This window comes from Rhizophagus irregularis, chromosome 1 (assembly GCF_026210795.1).
Source record: "Rhizophagus irregularis chromosome 1, complete sequence".
Classification (NCBI taxonomy): domain Eukaryota; kingdom Fungi; phylum Glomeromycota; class Glomeromycetes; order Glomerales; family Glomeraceae; genus Rhizophagus; species Rhizophagus irregularis.
The window spans coordinates 6,591,364-6,613,707 of record NC_089429.1 but is presented as its reverse complement, the minus strand read 5'-3'; the positions used below and the strand labels follow the sequence as shown (position 1 = coordinate 6,613,707).

Below are 22,344 nucleotides of genomic sequence, written 5' to 3'. Positions count from 1 at the left end.
TAATGCAATTTAACTTTTAGCGCTTTGGTATATTTAACCAAAAAAAATTTTTTTTATTGTATTTAATATCCAATAAAAATCAGACATATAAAAAGATATTTATATTATTTTTATAATTTATTTGATATATGAAAGTATATGAACATCATGTTTTATAAATATTATATGAAAATTTTGTAAAGAAAAATATATAAAAATTTATAATTGATATAATTACTATAATTTATTATTTTAATGCATCACATATTTATGGAAGTTTACTTTAACATAACATATACAGTATAATTATATTATAAATTAATAAAGAAAATGTATAAATAAACTTACAAATTTTCTCCAATATATTTTACCAATTATTATAATTTATTTTAATTGCATAAAGTTTATTTAATGTAAGTTAATTATTTAATAAATTATATATTTATGAACATGTTTGTTTAATGCAATTGCAATTTAACATTTAAAAAATGATTTTTGTTTTTATTTTTTACTATTAAATATAAATTATTTCAAAAATGCCAGAAAATTAGAACTTTAAATTATTATCTGAAAATTATTCTATTAAATAAAACATTAATTTTTTTGTTTTTTATTTACTTTTTTTATTAGATCTAGAAATTGTTAGAAATTTAAATCCTTCAATTTTTAATACATTACATATTTATAGAAATTAAATAAATATACTTATTTATTAATCTATTTAATGTACTAATTTAGCAATTAACATTGACTTTATTTTGATTTTATTTATTTTTTTTATTGATTCAAATTATTTTAGAAAATTAAATGATTTAGCTCTTTTAATTATTAATACATTATATATTTATGGGAAGTTAAATAAACATACTTATTTATTAATCTATTTAATGTAATTTAGCAATTAACATTTGATTTTATTTTGATTTTATTTATTTTTTTTTATTGATCCAAATTATTTTAAAAATTGATAGAAAAATAAATGTCCAGAAATTGTCTATGTAATGTCCGGAAATAGTCCAGAAAATATTTGATATGTCTGGAAATTGTCCGGTTGTTTGATACAATTTAATTTTCAAATTTTGTAATGTCCAGTTTCTGTCCAGAATATGCCCAGTATTATAATTCAGAACAATTTTAGGACAGACAAACTTGGACAAATTCTGGACATAACAAAATTCAGACAATTTGAACTGGACAATTTCTGGACATAACTAAATTCTGGACAAATTCAGGATGTTGGTTTCTAAAAAAGGATAAATTAATTTTATAAAAAAATGTAAAAAGCAAAAAATTGACATTCTAAACATTTTTTGTCATATTGATTAAAATTGCAGATCGGTTATGATCAGTCATCAGTTGGTCATAACCGGTCAAGAACCTTTGGGAATGGCAATGGTCATGGTTATTAACCGATTATGGCCGGTCATGACCATGACCGATATCAGTTGAACAAGACTTCTGACTTACCATTTGACCAACTGTTTGACCGATAACGTTTTCTCAACATTTTTATTAAGGCAATTAAAAAAATGTACGAATTTTTAATTATTTTAATAGAAAATGTTGTGAAAACGTCTTTTATTAATAATTTAATAAAAAAATATTATTCACAAACATTTTTAATTATTTTAACAAAAACATTGCAAAAACATTTTTTATTAGTAATTTAATTAAAAAAACATTTATGCAACTTTTTTTAATTATTTTAACAAAAAACGTTGTGAAAACATTTTTTATTAGTAATTTAATTAAAAAAAATGTTTTTGCAACATTTTTTTAATTATGTTTTTATTAAAAAAAAGTTATTGCATGTTTTTTTAATTGCCTTAATAAAAACGTTGTGAAAACATTATCAGTCAAATGGTCAGTCAAATGGTCAGTCAAACAGTCAGTCAGGTGGTCAGTCAAAAAGTCAGCAGTCAGTCAGAGCGGTCGGTCAGTCAAAAGAGAAGGCAATAATACTATAAATCTGTGATATAATTTAAGTTAAAGTGGATATAGTGATGATCATCAGCATCTGCTAATCATTTTTCATGGAAAATTCTTGACATATCCGATTTCTGGACAAATTCCAGATATATATAGTCCTATAAAAAATAAATGTCCAGAATATGGAAAATATTCGGACAATTTTGCAAATTCTGGACATTTTTACTGTCCAGAAAATGTATAGGAAATGTTCTAAATCTTGACCGTTTCTGACATTCAGAATATATATATTATACTATATATACATTGTAATATATATATAAAATATATACAGTCTACCTTTGATATAGCAAAGAAACCGTTCTGCACCTCAAATTCATTATAGCAAGTTAACGAAGAATTTGAAGAATTTGATTGGTTACTTCATTATAGCAAGGGAAAATTGACATATTTTATTGGCTAAATGTCACGTGATTCATTATATAAAAATTCAACTATAGGAACTAAGGGTAAACTGTAATATATAATATATATAAAAAACATTAAAGTAAAAAAATTTTGCTCAAATTAGGATAATGACAAGGCCAATCATTTATTATTGAAAATTATTCAAAAATTTGGGTAAAATTTGATGATTTTGTGATCATCAAATTAAATTCAGGAAAATTTAATGTAATCTCTTAAAAAAAGAAATATCTATTTTTGCATTTTTAACTAATTTAATTAATTGATTAATTAATCAATGATTAAATTATTTGGTTAAATTATTTGATTAACTGATTTTTGAGATACCTTAATCAGTTAACCAACTTAATCAACTCCAATCTCTAGTTGAAGTAACTAGTGAAGTAGATTGGCTGGAGTGCAGGAGTTGGAAATGAAATTACACCTATAATAATAATCAAAAAATTAGACCTATTCATACTGCATGGCAAATAAAATATAAGTACTGATTATTATTACTCTTTTACTTGACCTATTAGCAGAATATGAATGGTCTTTAGACAGATTTTCTTGAACTCGTATCATCCCTACCACAATGTGACAGGTTGTGTCTAGTGTTTATACTAAAAAAATTTTCACATGTAAAAGATGTAAAGTAATTATTGCCATTTTCGACATTATTGACAAAATCTGATTTGTGAGGTCATCATGTGATTTTTGTATTGCAAAAAGTGAATCACTTTTTTATACGAATTTTTAATATTTTTATACCAGATTTATTTTGTGATTCATATAATTCAATGTATAACACTATTCCACTGAAAGTTTCAATACATACTTTATATAGGAAAATTGGCCTTTTTTGCATTTTACTGCATTTTTTTGCATTTTTACTATGTTTTTTAAAGTAAATCACATTTCTAGATAAATTTTTAATAATTTTGTATCAGACTTTTTTTGTGAATCATGAAACTCAATGTATAACAATATTCCATTGAAAGTTTCAATACATACTTTATATTGGAAAATTGGCTTTTGCTGCATTTACTGCATTTTTTTGCATTTTTACTATGCTTTTAAAAGTGAATCCCATTTCTAGATGAATTTTTAATAATTTTGTATTAGATCTTTTTTGCGAATCATAAAACCCAATGTATATCATTATTCCATTGAAAGTTTTAATACATATTTTATATTGGAAAATTGGATTTTTCTGGATTTTTCTGATTTTTTTTGCATTTTTACCACATTTTTAAAAGTGAATCACATTTCTAGATGAATTTTTAATAATTTTATATCAGATTTTTTTTGTGAATCATAAAAAAAAATGTCTAAAAATATTCTACCAAAAGTTTTAGCATATGCTTTATAATAAAAAACATTTTTTTCTACATTTTTTTTTGTTTTAAGAAACATATAGTATATAGATATATGACTATGTGAATCACTTTTTGGCATGAATTTATAATATTTTTGTACCAGATTTTTATGAATCATGAAATTCAATGTTAAAAAATTTTTTACAAACAGTTTCAACAATTATTTATATAAAAAAATCTATCTTTTAATTATATAATTAAGGTAGCAAAATGTAAAGAAAAAATTATCTCGATATGAATAAAATATGTCTTCATGGAATATTGTTTAACATTGGATTTCATTATTTATAAAAAATTTGGTACAAAAATATTATAAATTCATATCAAAAAGTGATTCACATAGTTTATATATCTATATACTACTATATGTTTCTTAACACAAAAAAAAATGCAGAAAAAATATTTTTTATTATAAAGTGTATGCTAAAACTTTTGGTAGAATATTTTTAGACATTTGCTTTTATGATTCACAAAAAAAATCTGATACAAAATTATTAAAAATTCATCTAGAAATGTGATTCACTTTTAAAAACATGGTAAAAATGCAAAAAAATCCAGAAAAATCCAGAAAAATCCAATTTTCTAATATAAAATATGTATTAAAACTTTCAATGGAATAATTTTATACATTGGGTTTTATGATTCGCAAAAAAATCTAATACAAAATTATTAAAAATTCATCTAGAAATGTGATTCACTTTTAAAAGTATAGTAAAAATGCAAAAAAATGCAGTAAAATGCAGCAAAAGCCAATTTTCCAATATAAAGTATGTATTGAAACTTTCAATAAAATAATGTTATGCATTGGGTTTAATGATTCGCAAAATAAATCTAATATAAAATTATTAAAATTCATCTAGAACAGTGATTCACTTTTAAAAAACCCCAAAAATGTAGTAAAAATGCAGAAAAATGCAGAAAAATGCAGAAAAATGCAGGAAAATGCCATTTTTTAAAAATTCGTATAAAAAAGTGATTCACTTTTTGAAATACAAAAATCACATGACAACCTCACAAATCGGATTTTGTCAATAATTTCGAAAACATGTAAGTTACAGCCACATGAGCCACTTATTATATCATTATTACGTTTTGATCAACAGCATTTTCATGTTTGTAATACAGCTGTAAATTTTATTCTTTAACCTTTCTTTATTATATTCTTTATTTTTAATTGCTTAAATGAGATGTTTGAATATTTGAAAAGAGACAGATTTACTTTGTATTCATGCATGCTATAAATCACCTTTTCATTGAGAATTAAAGGATAGTAGGAAATATAATCATTTGGCTTGTTATACCTCAATTTCCTGTCTTGGAATTAGGTGAGTATAAAGAATTTGTTATCTTTTTTTGAACTTACTGTAAGACCGAATAAATTTAATTAAATAATCCATTTGTCTTCTAAAAAATAAAAGGAAAATTACTAAATTCCATATCTTCAGGGAAATGTCCATTTAGAAAAATGGTATTTCAGCAAAATGGCATTTCAGTGAAATATTCTTTGGCGAAATTGCTTCAGCAAAATGAATTTCAGAGAGATAAACTTTGGCATAAAGTCTGAATACTAAAAAATCTACTTTCTGCATTAATAAATAAACTTTGCAGTATTATTTTATTGCCACTAATTATTAGATTCAAATTTTACAAGAACTTGAAATATCTTTTTAGAATATTTTGTGTTTTGAAGAATTAAAATATGATGCTTTTCCAAAATACAAATTTTATAAATTAAGTAAACAAATTTTATTAAAAAAAAAGAATTATATCTAGGTGATAAAGATAGTATTGATCATGATTTTAATTTATTAAATCTATCCAAATTTAATACTTTCAATTCATTTTTTCTAAATTTGGCTGAAAGTTTTTTAAGCTTTTAAATATTTAGAAAGTATTATTATTTGGTGTAAGCATGTATGATCTACAATCAAAATTACTTCCAGAAGAGTTAGACTCCATTTTTAAAAGTTGGGCAAATCATATACCAAAAATGCTACTTTTTTTTTTGGTAATTTGTGATTATAATCAAATCATATTGTGAAATATGAAAATAACTGAAAAATATAATTATTAAGTTAGGTATCATTAAGAAATTTAAATTTGTGGTTCTTGGTAAAAAAGAGTTTAATATATTATCAAATTTTTTTTAATACAATTATATTTTAAGTAAACATTGTTTTTATATTTAAATTTATTTTTCATGCCCCAACAGAAATATTTTATTATAAAAAAACTTGTATTTTTTTCACTCATTTTTTTTACCTGATCCATCACTATAAATCTATTGATTTCCAAATGCAATCTTTAGAATATATTTAGTTAACAATAAATGATAAAGAAGTTAAAGGATTAATTATAATAAAATTTAATTAATTAATAAACAAACACCAAAATAACAATTTGTAAATTACTAAAATTTGCCATGGTAAGGTTTATAATAAATCCTACAATAAAAATAATTATAAAAAGATCTTTTACTCATCTTTTACTTTACATACTCTCAATATTCTCTATGAATTTGTTTTTAAAATAAGCCTCAACTTTATCTGACTTATTATTTACTGACTTACAAGAGTTAATATAACATTTAATTTTTATTTTAGGCGGAAATACTAATATGTAGAAGCCATGCATTTTTGTTAATTTCTTGATTTAATTAGTAGTGTAAATTGAAATTTTACATTTGGCATATTATGAGAAATAAATATTTCTTGATCATGTGATTTTTTAATTGTACGATTCACAAAGACTTTGTTTTTGGGGCTGAGACAAATAAATTGAACCTATTATTACATGACAAATTTTATTATGTGGCTTGTCTTTTTACTTGTTACTATATATACAGGGCTTTGCCTTTTACAAATTGTTTGATTCACTTTCTCCTTCCTTTTCTTACTATTACCCTTATTTTTTTTAAAAAACAATGATTCTTAAATTATTATTTTTCATTTTAATATATTACAACAAATAAAACATTGGTTAATATATCATTAAATATGGAGAACTATTCTCTGACTTATTATGCCGAAGGATATAGTATATGATTTCTGGCATGATAAAAGTTCAAAATTGTTAGAATGAGTGCAAGATTTTCCAATACCATCAATATTATTGAGATTTAACAATATCTTTAAGAAGCAAAAAACCATAAAAAGAATAAACTTAATGTTTAATGATAACAAAAAAGAAACTTTAATAATAAACACACTTATGTTATTTTGATGCTATTGAGGGTATATTATTTACAGAAAAACATTCATCATGGAGTATTATATATTTTATTGCAAATGGAATGGAATACCTGCCAAATCTATCAAATATGGCCAGAGACTATCATGCCATTTCAGATTTATAATATTTATTTTATATAAAATTTAGCTCTAATAATATATTGATCCATCAGGATAGCTGATCTTGGATTGTCGAGAAAGCTTAGGGAGATATTGAATTTTCATAGTTTGAATTTATATTAATATTTTATAGCAACAAATGCACTCAACTATATGAAACAAAATACCCAAATCTGTCAAAAATGGCCAAACTGAAGACTATCTTTCCATTTCAGATTTATAATACTTTTTGTTCCATATAAAAATTTAGCACTCTAATAATATATTAATCCATCAGGGTAGCTGATCTGGGATTGTCAAGAAAGCCTAGAGAGATACCAAATCTATCAAATATGGCAGATTTATAATAATTTTTGTTCTATATAATAATAATTTAGCATTCCAGTAATGAATCAATCCATCAGGGTAATATCAAGTTAGCTGATTTTGGATTGTTGAGAAGCTTAGAAAACACATTAAATATCATAATTATTATTTATAATATTTACGATTTTATAATAACACATTAAATATCAAAATTATGATATTTATGATTTTATAATACAAGATTTTACTATGGATTTAGCATTCACATTACTAAGAGTTAAAATTACTCCATATTAAATAATTTAAAAGTAAGAAATTCTAGAAATATTGGATATGTAATAGGAAAAGAACTAATATTCCCAAATTGTTAAATTGGAATTAAAATTAAAATTTATTGAAGACAATTTTTTAAATGTCATTTATTTTATTATTAATTATATAATTCATTTAATTAATTTAATTATGTCTTCCAAAACTACAAATCATTGTGAACATTGTGAAAAGAATAATTAATGCCTGGAATAATAATATTCAAATTATACAAATAAACTTCAATGAAAATTAAAATTTCTGGTAGGAATTGAAAATGGATTTTCCCATAACAGTGGAATTGCCAAATGACACCAATTATCATTTCTATCCAGAATAACCATTATCACTCCTGCATGGAATAACAGCATCATCATTTACATACACTTGGAACAACATCATTATAACATAAATAATTCACAAAAAATGGCTTATCTTTAAAAAATGCAACATTCTACATTTTAGTGTTCTTTTGCTTATCCATTTAATTATAACCAAAGTCTAGAGTTCGTCAAATATACAAGGAATTTACAGGGGATTCAACTGCAAATGAATTCAACTTGCATTTGATTTAAAGGATCCAGAGTTTATCACTAATCTCTGACATTTTAATGAAACCAACAAACATTGTATAAATGGAAAGAGATTAGTTATTTAGTAGTTATGAAAGTATGGTACATAATATAATAATATAGTTTTTCAAAATAGGCTATAACATTAAGAAAGTCTCAATGGAAGGTATTTTACAATACATGCAGGATAAAAGTGCATAGTAATGCCAATCATTTAGTGAAAATGATATTGTTCATATGCTTGAAAAGTTTACATTTATTAAAGTAGATGAAGTTAAAACAATTATGATAGCATAATAATTTATATTATCACTGGTCAAAAAGATAATTTACATCAAATTTATTAGTATAAGATAAGTCTAATTACACATTCAAAACACTACATGTCCCTACTTCAGATGAAATTTCATAACTATCAACTAGTAGACCCTTATGATTCTCCATCTCTAAACTAGTGCATTACATCACATACCCACAGTTATGCTAATTGTGTATCCTAGATTTTGATTATTGTTATTATGCATAAAAGACCTAATATGAACCTACTTACCCAATAAATACTAAGTATAACAAAGAGCAATCACGAAAATCTAGCAGAAGTCTAGGTGAATCTAATTTCAGAATGGGTGTTACATATATATATAGTAAAAGCTAGCATGTTGGATAACAAAAATATCTCCAAAACTGAACTCAACCCTGCTTTATCATCCCATGATTATACTGTGTGTTGATGTTACTTATTATTTATATTTAGTCCATGTGAAAATTTTCTTGTTTAATCACGTGACTATGGTTACACCAGCAAATGATGCAATCGATCTCCATTTAATTAGTTCCTCAAAAAAATTTGTTTCCTTTTGTATTGATCCCAACATATACTAAAATTGTGCTCTGCGTGGACACCAGTCCTCTAAGCCAACTCATATTGTGGTAAGGTGAGTCCTCAAACTTTATGAGGTCTCAAGCCTCCGTACAGGTCAAAAAAGAAATAAATGTTGTAACAGTTCTTCTCTATCAACTTTGTGCGAAACTAGTCTCAAAATGTAGATAAAAGAGAGAATAAACAGTTGGTAATTTCTGTCTGGTACAGGAAATAACTTTACATAGGCACTCTTCCGCTTTTTATTTCATCTGGTTTTCATCTTCTAAATAATTTTCATTCCTCAGATAAACTAATAAGTTAAATCACATGATGATACATATAGAAAAAAAATCACGTACTAAAGTAAACAATTTATTAATTATGATAAATAAGTAATTGTACAATTAAATATGGGAAGGTTATTTACGAAGCAAAATTTGCTTAATTAAATCAGAAAAAACTATCTTAAAAAAAATATATTTTAGTCTCAGATTATAAAGAACAGAAAGAGCACTTGTTAATAACTCTCAAATCATATAAATTTAATATGCTTATCTATACTATTAGTAATTTATCAAAAATATTAAATATTCGATTTTATTTCACTATACTATAAAATCATTTATTTTTTATTAGATGGGTTTTGAATATGATTATCGCCTGGAATTATTTTATTCTAATTTGGTTAATTTAAGAATATTCTTTAAAAAAGTTTAAAATGATCTATTTTAGGAAAGGTTAATTGATTTCAATTTCTTGATATAGAATATATATGAATTTTTTTTTTTTATCAAAGCTAAATTTCTAAAAAACAATTTTTTTAAAAAAAATACCTAAAAATGTACATAGAATATCCGGAAATGAAGAATTTAAGAACTAAGTTAATTTATTCTTTGAGACTAATTCCATAAACGTTAAATGAAAAAGCTGGAGTGGCATAATGTTAGTTAGCATGTGATAGAATTCTGGTTGGCATTAGCATACGAAATGCAGTAGCAGTAATAATTTATTTAATTAGTTTCTTATTTCAGAATTTAATAATTATTTTTTTTTCATGTGTGATAAATAATTTCAATAATCAAATCATCTAAAACAAGTGGTTATTTAAAAGGTTAATCTTTTAAGTATTAATTTACTTTTTAATGTTAGAAACAAAAAAAATCACCAATTAAAAAATATAGAAACCAAAAATGAATATAAAGGGAAATAATACAACAAATAATTAAAAGACAAAAAATTTAATGTTTATGGCTGGCAAATAAAGCAATAACTAAATCTTCATCCATAATATGAAATAGTAATTCATGATAAAGTCAATAAAAATTCTTAGCTTATTTTTTAGATAGAATTTAAATTACTTTACAAAATTGCACTCTTCAGTTTCAGGTTTTTCCTTTGTTGGATATACTTAGAGACAGATAATTATAAAAGGGTTAAAATAAGTAAAATTTTTATATAATGAAATCCATAATTGAATATTTGTTAGTTTCAAATAGAAATAAGGAATTTATTTATATAATCCAATAAGTACAAACTATTCAAGGTAAATAAATAAATAATAAAATGAATTATTTAAATTACATACTCAGATAACTTATAAAGCTTATTACTCTAACCTTAGAATTCTGGGTGATAATATTGAAATAATGATAAATAATATTTATCTTAAAAATATTTAACTCATTAACCAACTTATAATCCATCTAATAAAAAATAAATCAATGTAAAATATTAATACTTATAATTTTTCATAAATAATTACCTTCCGGAATCTCTCTCTTCTGAATGAAAGTTTGGATTATTAAAAATTTCATCATCTTTTACATCTATTACAAATATAAATTATGTCTGTAATATTGTATGTATAATTTTAAAATAAATTTAATTACCGAATAACCAGAGAAGTTTACTTTAATTTAAGTCTTTAAAATGGTTAACAGTTAATTACCTTTAATACTATTCAATTTGGATTTATTATTATCAGTTAAATCTTCTTTCTCATCTTATGTTTAAAATAAATAGGAAAATTATTTTTATTTAAAATATAAATACATACATATATAATAATTTTAGATAATGGTGTAGTTAGCCAAAAATAATTAGCCGCATATGGCAAGCCGAGTTGGTGCTTGTATCCAACTGTGTTTGACTTAATCCAACTATACTCAATAATTTTATCTTTGTCAAAAATTAGTTTCTTTGTCAGCACGGGGTTGATATACATGTTTTTTAAGTTTAGCGTAGTTTTAAAAATTTTTTTTTTAAATTCATAAAGAATTTTTTTTTATTGGCTTCTTTTATAAAACAATTTTTGTAGCGTCTTGATGGAGAATTTCATGACTAAAGAATTTACTTTAATAGGAAGATAAATAATTTCGCCAAGAACTTTTTTTTCTTGATAGAAATTTCATTATAGAAATTTTTTTTTAATAGGTAAGACTTTTTTTTTGATAGATCATTTCGTTATTAAATTTTTTAACAGGGTTTTTTTGATAGAAAATTTCGGTAAAGAATTTTTTTTTAATAGGAGGGAGATTTTTTGTTTTGAGAATTTTTTTTAATAGGTAAAAATCTTTGAATTTTTTTTTTTAATAGGGAAAATGTGATTTTTGACGGAAGATTTTCGTTAGAAATTTTTCTTTAATCGGGGATATTTTTTTGATTGAGAATTTCATTAGAGAATAATTGTTGGTTGAAAAGTTTTTTTATTTTTTTGATGGAGAATTTTGTTAGAAGTCTTAATAGAAAATTTTATTGAAAATAGTTTTTTTTAATAAGGGTATCGAGAATTTTGGCTTGAAATTTTTTTTAATAAAGAATTTCATTAGAGATCACTTTTTATAAAAAATGGATTCCTATAAAAAACTTAGCAAGATAATTTTAAGAAATTATATTAATTACAGTATATCAAGTGAGATCCTGTAAGTAAAAATCCTGTAAGTAAGACCAAATATCTTAATTTAATAAATTAATTTCTTTTAATGTTTCTTAAAGGAATATGTAATTTATAAAAAAATGGGATTGCTTTAAAATAATGTGATATTACAATTATTACATGTAAATTTATATACAAATAAATTATTAAAAAAATCGTGAAATCACAAACTAGATTTTATTGGTTCTTTAATTTAATATGTATAGTAGTTAATAAAAGAATCGTACATATTACTATCTGCTGTAATATCAAAAAATTTTTTTGATTGTAAATTGTACTAATTTTTTGGCAGGAGATTGGAAAAATTTAGTATTAAAAATTTCGAGTTTGGAGAATACGATCAATGTCTCTGGTCCACATTATACATATTTGACCAGAATTATGGTCAAACTAGTTTTGACCAGTTAGCCACTTTTTAAGATGCCTTAACTGGTAGCATTAACCAGTTTCAGTCTTTAAACTAAAATGTTTATTATCAAATACTGCGAACTTCACATATGTTGCAATTATTATTAATTGATAGATTTAGAGTATATTATTAAAAAAAAAAATCTAAATAATTATGTAATTTTAATTTGTTGACAATTTATATATATAACTGAACAGTTTTAAATCATCTGTTAACATAACTACATGCTAAAAATTTAAAACACAAAAATAATAAACACTTTGATGCTGTATAATAAAATCCCATGTAATGACAAGAACAGGATAACAGATAATAAACAATATGTAATTTCTAATACTTTTTTTTCACAGTTTAATAAATGAAGTTATTAAATCTTTGTATAAAAAGTCGATTTAATGATTTAGTGATAGTTAATGTTTAATGCTTTTTAAAGATTGTTTATTGAGCAAATATATTAAGCAAAGAAAATATATTTTTAAGCATTGAAAATTGAAACAATGATTAGATAGCATAGTAGTTTTTCTATAGTTTAAGATTAAACTCATTCCCTATAAAAAAATATACATAGTGTTATCATACGGTATAACCGTATTTTGCGATCAGTATCTTTACAGTATGAATAATGTATTATTATCATATTACACATACGGTATATATTCAGTATTCTGCACACCATATCATACATATTGTATTAACGCACATATGTTTAACGTGAAAATTATACTGACATAAAGAATGATATGGCGGTGTGAACCGTACGTTTCCCACTGTTGATTAATTTGCGAACAGCACGATATCCCGGTGTGAACCGTACGTTTCCCACTGTTGATTAATTTGCGAACAGCACGATATTCCGGTGTGCACCGTACATTTCCCACTTTGATTAATTTGCGAACAGCACGATATCCCGGTGTGCACCGTACGTTTCCCACTTTGATTAATTTGCGAACAGCACGATATCCCAGTGTGAACCGTACGTTTCCTACTTTGATTAATTTGCAAACAGCATGATATCCCAGCAATCCGTATGTTTACATATTAAAAATATACCATTAGTACACGTATTTACATAGAATGTTTTTATTTATTAATAATACAATGTATAAATAAATATAACAGATAATTTATTATTTAAATTGATATGCAATTAATAATTTGTGTAATTAAAATCTAATAAAAGAATACTTCTATTATAGTAATAAAATTATTATAATTAAATATAGAGAAAATAAAAAAAAGAAAGAATTAGTAGTTATAAAAGAAAAAGTGATAAAAAGAGATACAATTAGTAGTAATAAAAAGAAGAAAAATTAGCAGTAATAAAAAAAAAAGATACAATTAGTAACGATGAAAGAAAGATACAATTAGTAGTAATAAAAGGAAGAAAAATTATTAGTGATAAAAAGAAGATACAATTAATAGCGATAGAAGAAAATTAGTAGTGATAAAAAAAAGATATAATTAGTAACAATAGAAGAAAGATACATTTAGTAGTAATAAAAAGAAGAAAAATTATTAGTGATAAAAAGAAGATACAATTAGTAGCGATAGAAGAAAAATTAGTAGTAATAAAAAAAAGATATAATTAGTAACAATAGAAGAAAGATATAATTAGTAGTGATAAAAAGAAGAAAAATTAGTAGTGATAAAAAGAAGAAAATTAGTAATGATAAAAAATTAGTAGCGATAAAGAAAGATACAATTAGTAGCGATGAAAGAAAGATACAATTAGTAGCGATGAAAGAAAGATACAATTAGTAATGATAAAAAAAAAAGATACAATTAGTAGCAATACAATTAATAGCAATAAAGATCGAAAATAAAAGTAACTGTACCTATTTTATTAAATTATAAATAAATCTATTTTAGAAAAGTTCAAAAAGACAAGATAAAAAATTAGTAATAAAGAATAATACAATTAATTATATTTAAGTTTAAAAAAATATTACTTCATAAACATTAAATATTTTCTTTTTGTGAAATGTATTTCTTTCTATATCTATTAGGCAACCTTTTATTTGGTATCGTTTAAAATTTTCTTCTATAAAAAAATGAAATAAATAAATAAGTGCAATATTTGAGATAATACTTCGAGTAAAAAGCAAAATAAAGAATAAAGAGTAAAAGAGAAACAGTTTGTATTTTTCCCAATTTATATCATTCGCGTGCATGCAAAAACAAACAAATGATCGGCATCCATGTGATAATTATCCAATCATAATCTATGAATGAAAGCGATTAAATCACATAATATATATATATCCGGGTTTATGCCGATATTGTAGATATGAATTTTTGTAAGATATAATAATATATTCGAAATTGCATTACAACATCTATTAATCTATTATGGTATAGATTTAATTTTATTCAAAATAATAAAATTTGTTCGTTATAATGCCAAACAGTCAAGTCACGAGCGATTAGATTGATAGTTCGGTTGTTAAATCTGAAAATAGTCGAGCTTCACGTATAAAAAGAAGAAATTAATAATGAAAAAACAAGAATCCGGAGACTATTAGAGATACCAACCAATAAATTGAAATCACGATTTCAAGAAAAATTCTCGCGAATTTTTCTTGATATTGCTTATTTTAAAGTTTAAAAGACTGACTAATAAATAAATTAAAATCACGATTTCAAGAAAAATTCTTGCGAATTTTTCTTGATACTGCTTATTTTTAAATTTTAAATAAATTGAAATTACGATTTTTTAAGAAAAATTCTTGCGAATTTTTCTTGATGCTGCTTATTTTAAAGTTTAAAGACTGATTAGTAAACTGAAATCACGATTTCAAGAAAAATTCTTGCGAATTTTTCTTGATACCGCTTATTTTTAAAGTTTAAATAAATTGAAATCATGATTTTTTAAGAAAAATTCTTGCGAATTTTTCTTGATACTGCTTATTTTAAAGTTTAAAGACCGATTAGCAAACTGAAATCACGATTTCAAGAAAAATTCTCGCGAATTTTTCTTGATACTTCTCATTTTAAAGTTTAAGTAAATTGAAATCCCGATAAGAAAAATTCTCGTGAATTTTCTTAAGGTTCAAAAGCCAATTAAATATAAAAATTACTATTATTATTTATTTCAGTTCATTAATAATTTTTTTTATAAAAATGAGTTGTTTATTACAAACATATTTAACTATTTACTTTTTATTTTTTATTTTTTCATTATCTTTTTTATTGGCCATCACTGTCCTTTTGCGTAATGTTATTTACCTTTATTTTTTTCATTATCTTTTTCTATTGGCCCTCGCTTTTTTATTGGCCTTATTGGCCGTCACTGTCCTTTTGCATAAGGTACGTCTACCTCCTTAAGAAAAAATGATAAAAATAAGTTATTTTTAATACTTAAATTAATTAATTAATATACAGAAAAATTATTACTTGTGGCTGTTTCATTTTTTTTTCTTTTATTTCTTTCTCTTTTTCTTCTATTTCTTTCTCTTTTTCTTCAATTTCTTTCTCTTTTTCTTCAACTTCTTTTTCTTTTTCTTCCTGCTGCTGTTTTCGTTATTGTTGTTGTAGTAGTATTTTTTGTTGTTGTAGTTATCTCTCCCTCTTTTTACGCTCGTACTTACTTCTTATTTCACGTATAAGATTGCGTTCTAATTCTTCATCCTTACTACTATCTGTTCCGCCTGTTTTTTTATATCTTTTACGAAATAAATTTAAGAGTTGACGTTCTAAATCTTCGTCTATATCAGAATCGGAGTCATCCCGAATTTCAATTTCTGCTGCTGCTTCTTTAGAATCGGAATCATCCCGAATTTCAATTTCTGCTGCTGCTTCTTTAGAATTGAAATCATCCCGAATTTCAATTTCTGCTGCTGCTTCTTCACCTTTACTTTCTCTCTCTTCTTTATCACCACCGCTTTCTTCTACGTTTTTTTCCACTGGCCTCTCCTCACCTCTGCTTCGGGTTCTTTTCGTGAAATATCCATTTATTGTTTTTGCTTTGTGGTCGCCTTTGATTATATAAATATAAATTATATTTTTTGATTTTTTAAAAAATCATATTTAATTTGTATTATATTAATAAAAAAAGAAATACTTACGAACGTGCTGAACGTGTTTTTTTAATAGCTTGTATGCAAACCAATCATTGTATCCAAGCGAAATGTTAAGATCCTTAGTTTTTATTTTAAACTAAAAAAAATAATTATAAAATTATTCTATAAATATTATATATTTATTCTATAAACATATTGATTAAAGTAAATAAAAATAAATACCTTTTCGATTATTTTAAATAAAATGTTTTTGTGTATGTCTTTATATGACAAATTATAATCAAGATGATAATCTGCACATATTCTCATTGACGACTAGTTTTATTGATTATTAATTTATTACAAAAAGCCTTGTTTGTATGAAAATTCAATTATTATTTAATGTATATACGTACCATACACAACGTATACATTTCATTCGTTATATCTAACGTACTTATCATATCTAACTTAGATATGTATTTTTTTTTGGTTTTGCAACAAAACTTTTATTGTGTGTCTTTTAATCATACATATCATACATTATTAGTTTTTTTAGTTTTTTTACAAAATTGAATTTTTTTTTTAAAAAGTATGATTAGACTTATATTAATAACTTACGTCAACGGGAAAGGTTGTGGACGACGTAGAGGGTCTGCGAATATTTCCACGAGCTGATAAAGATGACACATCAACAGGAGAGGTTGTGGACGACGTAGAGGGTCTGCAAGAATTTCCATGAGCTAATAAAGATGACACGTCAACGGGGAAGGTTGTGGATGACGTAGAAGGTCTGCGAATATTTTCACGAGCTGATAAAGATGACATGTCAACGGGAGAGGTTGCGGACGACGTAGAAGGTCTGCGAATATTTGTGGACAACACAGCAAAAGTACCATCATCTAAAGAACTTTAAAAAATAACTCATTAGTAATAATATTCATTTAAATTTATTCTTATAAAAAATCTATTATACTTTAATCTTTCCAAGATGAGTTCATTTTGTTTTTTGATCAAGGAAATTTCTTCTTGTTGATTCATTTTTTTGACGTAAACATACGAATATGAATGAGAACACGTAAAAATAAGAAAGAATACGTAAATGATAAATGCAAAATGTATGAATGATGGAGAAATGCGTACCATTAACAGAAAATTCAATCACATTTATTTATGAACAATCGTGACTCAGAGAAACGCGTACCGTTAACAAAGAAAATTCGATCACAAATATGACTCTATACTATCTAGGGTAACTAAATTGTGAACAATCGTGATTCTAGAGAAACGCGTACCGTTAACAAAGAAAATTCGATCACAAATATGACTCTATACTATCTATGGTATGACTCTAGAGAAACGTGTACCGTTAACAAAGAAAATTCGATCACAAATATAACTCTATACTATCTAAAGTTACTAAAAAGTCGAAATGATTTATTTAACTAAAAAAACTATTTTATAATAGATTTCAAAATCCGTTACAATTGCAAAAGTATCGATAATATCATACTATGTATCTAAAATTAACAATTCTAGCAAAATGATCAATCATTATTAAAGTTAGTCAAATATAGACAATCATATTTAAAAATCGTGATTTCAATTTACTAATCAGTCTGTATCAAGAAAAATTCGTGAGAATTTTTCTTAAAATCGTGATTTTAGTTTACTAATCGGTCTTTAAACTTTAAAAATAAGCAGTATCAAGAAAAATTCGCGAGAATTTTTCTTGAAATCGTGATTTCAGTTTGCTAATCGGTCTTTAAACTTTAAAATAAGCAGTATCAAGAAAAATTCCCAAGAATTTTTCTTAACAATCGTGATTCTAATCGGTCTTAATCACCATATACAGATCACAGTTGTTAGTATCAGCTGATCTTATATTTTCAGTGCTATCTTTGTGATTGGCCGCTATGCTAATAAGTTGTTTTCTAAAAAATCATGGGGCATTTTAAATTTCAGTCCATCAATATCAATACAGTATATATTTGTGAAAAATAGTTTCAGAAATCGGAAGATAATCATGATTTACGTCACAATCAAACGATTAGAATTTACAAACAAACAATTGGAATTGAGTTTAATTAGAAATCACTCTTTTATTATTACATAATAGCGTTATGACTATCTATTTTATATTATCTAACTATTATTGTTAGAAAAAAGCGCAAATTGATCAATTTTGTTAATATAACAGAATAATCATTAAAATTAAATTCGCGTTTAGCTATTTTTAGAAATTGATGGGCCTTATTTTTCAAAGGCTGATTAATAAATAAATTGAAATTGAAATTGAAATTACGATTGACAATTTTTAAATTTAAATCCAATTAATTGTGATCATCAAGAAAATTTTCTGAGAATTTTCTTGGTACTACTTATTTTTTTCGATTAATAAAATTGAGATTGCGGTCGTCACTGGATATAACGCGGTATATAAATTCTACCAATAAAATCAAATTACATGATTAAAAATAATTAAGGTGAATTATGAATTATCTTTATTATTATATTATATTATTTAATTCTTTACCCACTTCTGCGTATAAAAATCTTATAGATTCATTTATAAATCTTTTAACTACAGTCAACTCCCTCTATAGTTACTCCCGTTATAGTCACATTCTACTATATAGTCACACCAGTCAGCTGTTCAAAACACTTTATTATTAAAATTTATCCTATATAGTCACAATCTATCTATAGTCACTATCACACCTATCCTTAAAAATCTTATATTAAAAAGTATCGTCTATAGTCACGTAGTCACGTGAATATTTTTTACTGATATAAATTTGATATCTAGATTATATAATGATAATCTTTTTTAATATCTAAAAGAAGTTTAGCGTTTTTAATATCTAACGCGTTTTTACATTTTAGTATGCCACCTTCAAAATCTACAAAAAAAACTCGCTCTTCTCTAACTAAAATACAATGTAAAGAGATTTGTGTTTATGCTAGTAAGCATCCTGGAAAAAGCCAAACTGAAATTGCTTCATTTTTTAATATTCAATGGGCTAAAAACATGGATAGATCAACAATTTCCAAGATATTAAAAAAGAAAGAGGAATTTTTGGCAATAGAAGATAATAGTGTTTATGCTCTTTCAAAACGTTCACGTCAAGTTAAAGTTCTACAGCTAAATGAAGCTTTGAGAATTTGGGTTGGTCAGGCTCTTAGTAGCCGAATGTTCATCTCAGACGCAATTTTAAAGGAAAAAGCTATGTTTTTTGCACATGGTTTAGGATTGTCTGAGAATACTTTAACTTTTTCAAATGGCTGGCTCATGCGTTTTAAAAAAAAAAATGGCCTTCGACGTCGTAAACTTCATGGGGAATCGGCAAGTGCTCCATTAGAAACGTTATCTCAAGAAAGAGAACGGCTTCGACGCATCTTAAGACGATATAATCCTAATGATATCTATAATGCAGATGAGACAGGACTATTTTTTCGTATGTCTCCTAACGAAACTCTTGCACAAGGACCCGTCAGTAGAACTAAAAAGGTTTATTAGTTTTTTTTTTTGATTTTGGGTTTTCCGGAGGGAGGGAGTTTATTAAAATTATAACAATTTTTTTTTTGATTTTGGGTTATTTCCGGAGGGAGTTAGTTTATTAAAATTATAATAATTTTTTTTAAAATTTTTAATTTTTATTGATAATATTTATAATATTTATCAATACTTTTTTATAATATTAATTAGAAAAAAAAATTTTTTTTCGCTTTATTAGAAAATCTGAAAATCCGAAAAAAATCTTTTTTTTTTCATTTTATTTATTTTAATTTTTTTCTTATCGATAAAATATTTTTTATTTTTTTACTAAGATTTTTATATTTTTTATCGATAAACGTCCCTTTTTTTATCCTTTTTATCGATAAAGTATATTTTTTTATCGATAAACATTTCTTTTTTTTATCAGCCATTTCTTTTTTATCGATACATTATTCTTTTTTTTTTATTATCGATAATCATTTCTTTTTATATCAATAATCATTTCTATTTATCGATAAACATTCTTTTTTTATCTCTTTTTTATCGATAAACATTCTTTTAAACTTTTATAACTTAATATTTTTATTTGTCGGTAAATATCTTTTTTTTTATCGATAAACATTTTGATATTTTTATAGAAAAATTTAGAGGAAAAAAAATTTATTTATTTATTTAATTTTAAATTCTGGCATGAAAATTTAATTGTTATTGATAAATATCAATCTTTTATTAATAATAAAACTTTAATTATTACGATTTTTATTTTTATTTTTCAATATTATTATTTAAATTACATTTAATAAAATAAAAGTCGGATGTTCTAAATTCAATTTTATTATTTATTTTATAGGATAAAACTAGAGTAACTGTGATGTTAGCATCGAATGCATCTGGAAATCATAAACTGAAACCATTAGTGATTGGAAAGTCATTAAGACCACGGGCTTTTTATGGCATACAGGTTTCGCGGCTTCCAGTTACATATAAAGCAAACAAAAAAGCTTGGATGAGAAATGATATTTTTAATGGATGGGTGAGTGAATTGGATCGTGAATTCCGACTTCAAGGCCGACATGTAGTTTTAATTATTGATAATGCTGCATCACACAAATTTGTCATTTCTTCTGATGAAAATGATGAAATTGATGATTGTGATAGCGATGATGATTATGATGATGATTATAATGATGATAATGATGATTATAGTGATGATGATGAGAATGATTTTAGTGATGAATCTGAAGAATCTTCAAGCCAAAATTCAAAAAGAAAAGGAGATAATAGGGGAGGAAAAAAAGATAATCTTCAACTTACTAATATTCAAATCGTGTTTCTTCCACCAAATACAACATCAAAACTTCAGCCGATGGATGCCGGAATAATTCAAAACTTTAAGGTATAGTTACATGATGCATAGTTACGTGATGTGTAATCATGTGATCAATTTTAAATTATCGCATAAAATAGGTTAAATACAAGCAGTTATATATTCGACATTTAATTGAACAATTTGAACAAGGTTTTGATGTACATAGGCAAGTATTTATTTTTTTATAATTTTGTATTTTTTTATGTTTACTGATAATTTTTTTAAGTATAGAAACAAATTAAATATTAAACAAGCAATTGATTTTGTTGCTGAAGCCTGGGAAAGTGTAGAACAGAAAACTATATGCAATTGTTGGAATGAAACTGGAATTGTATCTATTTCTGATTCTGAATTTATTCAAGAAACACAAGATGCTGTACGAGGATTGGGTGTACTTGTTAATGAAATTCCTAATATCATTCCAACTATTTTCATTGATAATTATAATAAGGTACAATATGATTTAATGAATTATATTAATGATGAAATTTCTCCACATACCAAAGAAATCTTGAATGATACACAAATTATAAATCTTGTGCAAAATGAAGAAGTGCCTGCTGCAGAAGATAATACTGATAATGAAGAGGAATTAACTCCAAAAGTTTTACCAAAAGAAGCTTTTGATGCAATTAAAAAGGTAATTCTTTTTTATGAACAGCAACCTATTGATAATAGTTGTAAAATGGAAGATCTTAAACTTTTTAGATATTATGCTTCAGATTTAAAATTTCGTTATAGTAGTTCTTTACAACAGAAGTCAATTGAAACTTATTTTTCTTATAGTTAAATACTATTAATATTGTATAAATTGATTTTGGGATTTTATAATAACTAATAATAATATAATTAGTATAATTAGGGTTTAAATTTTAATTTTATAATAAATTACAATAAATACATTAAAATAAATTATCACACATGTTTTTATAATATGTTTATTATTAAAATATACAAAAAAAAATTTTTTTTGTTTATAGTCACATCTCTTTATAATCACGGAA

At 24.3% G+C, this 22,344-nt stretch overlaps 2 protein-coding genes across 2 annotated transcripts; one reads left to right on the top strand and one right to left on the bottom strand.

Moving 5' to 3' along the window:
* Positions 1–15,760: 15,760 nt before the first annotated feature.
* On the bottom strand, positions 15,761–17,513 carry OCT59_001361 (uncharacterized protein; the record flags this gene model as incomplete). Its single annotated transcript, XM_066139512.1, has 6 exons — positions 15,761–15,793; positions 15,868–15,974; positions 16,062–16,448; positions 16,539–16,629; positions 17,094–17,382; positions 17,449–17,513. The coding sequence occupies 6 exons, from the start codon at positions 17,511–17,513 to the stop codon at positions 15,761–15,763; spliced, it is 972 nt and encodes a 323-aa protein (XP_065988910.1).
* Positions 17,514–19,359: 1,846 nt separating this feature from the next.
* OCT59_001360 (uncharacterized protein) lies at positions 19,360–19,992 on the top strand (the record flags this gene model as incomplete). The annotated part of the gene is made up of 1 exon (XM_066139511.1): positions 19,360–19,992. One exon carries the CDS (start codon positions 19,360–19,362, stop codon positions 19,990–19,992), a length of 633 nt encoding a protein of 210 aa, XP_065988909.1.
* Positions 19,993–22,344: the final 2,352 nt, after the last annotated feature.